Source organism: Olea europaea, unplaced genomic scaffold, assembly GCF_002742605.1.
Source record: "Olea europaea var. sylvestris unplaced genomic scaffold, O_europaea_v1 scaffold2236, whole genome shotgun sequence".
In the NCBI taxonomy this organism is placed as follows: Eukaryota; Viridiplantae; Streptophyta; class Magnoliopsida; order Lamiales; family Oleaceae; genus Olea; species Olea europaea.
The window spans coordinates 607-4,353 of record NW_019240398.1 but is presented as its reverse complement, the minus strand read 5'-3'; the positions used below and the strand labels follow the sequence as shown (position 1 = coordinate 4,353).

The 3,747-nt window shown below is 36.9% G+C and overlaps 3 protein-coding genes across 3 annotated transcripts; 2 read left to right on the top strand and 1 right to left on the bottom strand.

Annotated features, from left to right (window-relative positions):
* The first annotated feature begins 399 nt into the window (after window positions 1–399).
* Window positions 400–1,127, top strand: LOC111380961 (ethylene-responsive transcription factor ERF113-like). Its single transcript, XM_023004645.1, has 2 exons — window positions 400–775; window positions 1,075–1,127. Exons 1-2 carry the CDS (start codon window positions 400–402, stop codon window positions 1,125–1,127), a joined length of 429 nt encoding a protein of 142 aa, XP_022860413.1.
* A 909-nt stretch (window positions 1,128–2,036) lies between these two features.
* LOC111380960 (ethylene-responsive transcription factor CRF4-like) lies at window positions 2,037–2,640 on the top strand. The gene is made up of 3 exons (XM_023004643.1): window positions 2,037–2,232; window positions 2,316–2,414; window positions 2,510–2,640. Exons 1-3 carry the CDS (start codon window positions 2,037–2,039, stop codon window positions 2,638–2,640), a joined length of 426 nt encoding a protein of 141 aa, XP_022860411.1.
* Window positions 2,641–2,720: 80 nt separating this feature from the next.
* Window positions 2,721–3,437, bottom strand: LOC111380958 (NAC domain-containing protein 104-like). Its single transcript, XM_023004641.1, has one exon. It carries the CDS (start codon window positions 3,435–3,437, stop codon window positions 2,721–2,723), a length of 717 nt encoding a protein of 238 aa, XP_022860409.1.
* Window positions 3,438–3,747: the final 310 nt, after the last annotated feature.

The following is a 3,747-nucleotide window of genomic DNA, read 5'->3' as shown; positions in this document are numbered from 1 at the left end:
ATGTCAAATTAAAAACTAAACAAACGTTACTAATTAAAAAAAAAATAAAAATAAATCCTAGTATTACCATTTACCACCAGTTTCAACAGCCAGTAGGGCAACACCATCCTCGTCACTCCCTTTCCTTCCTTACCTGTGCGGCCGCCACCGCTGAGCACAGCCATTAATATTGCTCTACCAATTAAGATTTGGACTTAATTCCTTACATTTTATGTCATTTCATTCATGCATCCCTATGACACTTTCTAGTTCTATGTGTGTGTGTGTTTTTATACAGTTATTGGAACAGTATACGGGCATATGGATATGGAGTTTTTCTAGGATTATTATCTAGCTCCTTACACGGGAGCTTTCCTAAAAATGATTTTCTTGACTTTATTTTATTCCTTATCACATATGATGTGCATAAATATACATAAAGGGAGTCCAGACCAGCAAAGGAGAAGAGACCATAGAGTAGTCAAGCAGCGGCCTTGGGGTAAATGGGCTGCCGAAATCCGTGATCCCAATAAGGCTGCAAGAGTCTGGCTTGGAACCTTTGACACTGCAGAGGCTGCTTCTTATGCTTATGATGAAGCAGCGCTAAGATTTAAAGGTAACAAAGCTAAGCTCAATTTTCCTGAAAGAGTGCAAGGAAAAACCGCCTGTTACCTAACAACACGTCGAGATTTGCCAGTAGTTTCTGAGTCGACTACTCAAACGTATCGGCCTCTTTCTCAAGAAAACCGCTTCAATGTCCAGAATTATGCAGAATTTCTCCGTAGAGGAGATGACAGTAATTTGAACTACGGTGTCTCAGGGTTTTATTATCATGGTTACGGTGAAATTTTGTTTCTCGATCTTCATCAAATACAACAATGATACCTTCAGTACTGCCAACTCAACAACATCACCACCATCAACAAGAGATTTAATTTCCACCTTTGTTTCTCAATGGGAGTCTTTATAGAGATTTCATACCATTTCAATTATGCAATATGCCATTTAATTTCCTTCCTTTGTTAATTTGATACAAACCCACTTCATATAATATTTCTCTCCAATGTTTTACTTTCTCCAGTTAATGCAATCTAGTATCTGTTGCGTGTTTTATACATATTGTAACGAGTAATATGGTGAACCTTTGAGTTATAGTTCTCATGGCAAGAACTATACTTTTATACATAATTTTATACTTCTAACTAATTGCCAAGTTGATGGATTAATCCCAGAGACATGATAAAGCATAACAACTTCCCATTTATTTTAGATGTCCTATCACAATTCATCACAACTAAATCAGATTATGCTTGAAATGATACATAAATTCATAAAATTATGCCGGTTAAAGAGAAATAACTCGCATCACAACTTCTATTAGTTGAATTAGAACACTAAACATAAAAATTATCAGGGAAAGTAAAGTATTCTTCAATACAATGAGTCATTTCAGGCAAAGGCAAATTAGCTTCAGAGTTCTGCTCCTGATCGCGCAATGCTTGGTTCCAATTCCTTTCTTCAATTAAACTTGAAAATTCGTTATCAGACATTTTTGGATAATGCATAAATAAAAATGTTGGAAAATTTTATGCGTGTTATTGTAAAATTATTTTAGTGAGAGGATGTATAAAATGGAAAAATGAATTTTAAAATATGGAATGTCAAATTAAAAACTAAACAAACGTTACTAATTAAAAAAAAAATAAAAATAAATCCTAGTATTACCATTTACCACCAGTTTCAACAGCCAGTAGGGCAACACCATCCTCGTCACTCCCTTTCCTTCCTTACCTGTGCGGCCGCCACCGCTGAGCACAGCCATTAATATTGCTCTACCAATTAAGATTAGGACTTAATTCCTTACATTTTATGTCATTTCATTCATGCATCCCTATGACACTTTCTAGTTCTATATGTGTGTGTGTTTTTATACAGTTATTGGAACAGTATACGGGCATATGGATATGGAGTTTTTCTAGGATTATTATCTAGCTCCTTACACGGGAGCTTTCCTAAAAATGATTTTCTTGACTTTATTTTATTCCTTATCACATATGATGTGCATAAATATACATAAAGGGAGTCCAGACCAGCAAAGGAGAAGAGACCATAAAGTAGTCAAGCAGCGGCCTTGGGGTAAATGGGCTGCCGAAATCCGTGATCCCAATAAGGCTGCAAGAGTCTGGCTTGGAACCTTTGACACTGCAGAGGCTGCTGCTCATGCTTATGATGAAGCAGCGCTAAGATTTAAAGGTAACAAAGCTAAGCTCAATTTTCCTGAAAGAGTGCAAGGAAAAACCGCGTCTGTTACTTAACAACACGTCGAGATTTGCCAGTAGTTTCTGAGTCGACTACTCAAACGTATCGGCCTCTTTCTCAAGAAAACCGCTTCAATGTCCAGAATTATGCAGAATTTCTCCGTAGAGGAGATGACAGTAATTTGAACTATGGTGTCTCAGGGTTTTATTATCATGGTTACGGTGAAATTTTGTTTCTCAATCTTCATCAAAAACAACAATGATACCTTCAGTACTGCCAACTCAACAACATCACCACCAGCAACAAGAGATTAATCCCAGAGACATGATAAACCATAACAACTTCCCATTTATTTTAGATGTCCTATCACAATTCATCACAACTAAATCAGATTATGATTGAAATGATACATAAATTGATAAAATTATGCCGGTTAAAGAGAAATAACTCGCATCACAACTTCTATTAGTTGAATTAGAACACTAAACATAAACATTATCAGGGAAAGTAAAGTGTTCTTCAATACAACGTAAACCTTCTTCGTGAGTCATTTCAGGCAAAGGCAAATTAGCTTCAGAGTTCTGCTCCTGATCGCGCAATGCTTGGTTCCAAGTAATTTCTTCAATTAAACTTGGAAATTCTATATCAGACATATTAGTCGGCCTTCTCTCTTCTTCGACGCAGCATTTTGGCAGCTCCCATGAAATTCGACAAACGGCATAATCCGTGTTATCCACTCCCTCGAAAGAACTTCCTTTCAAAGTATATTCGTGCATTGTCCAACGACCATGCTTCTTATTTAGCTCGTCTTGCGTCAAATTGCCATTCACTTTGAACGTAAACCACTTCTTGACGCCAATGATTTTGCCCTCGCAGTTCCAGATATCCTTCGGCGTAGATTTTCCGTCCCATGTTCCACAACCGGCCACCCTAACAATATGTTTTCTAGTGATCTTTTCCAACTTCGTAAACACATAAATTTCCTTCTTCAAAACATCAACTTCAGAATCCCCAACAATTTCCCATGGATCATTGTTGGAAAAAACATCCCATGGGGTACCATTCTTCCCGTATAAATTTCGATCAATAATTCTATTGCATGTCAATGGGAATCCCATTGCTTTGCGTTTTAAGAAAAGTGTGATAAGTTCTTGTTCAGTGGGTTTGAAACGGAAACCTGGTGGTATTGAGAATGCCATTGAGTGTTTAAGAAGAGTTGAGCAAAGTCGAAATTGTGGAAATTCGAACTCTGTATGTGAGAGAGAGAGAGTGTGTGTGTGTGTGTGTGTGTGTGTGTGTATTTGTCTCGGATCTAAGGAAAGAATTGCTGAATTGGGGCTTTATTTCAGTCGAACCCTAACCACCTTTATACAATGCTAGAAAAGTTGAGTTGCACAATCAAAAAATTATTATTTAATGCTAGAAAAGTTGGACGTTATTTATATAATACTTATACTATTCCAGTTAGGATTGCAATATTGCTAATTAGTTGCTCGATCTCAGTGTGAA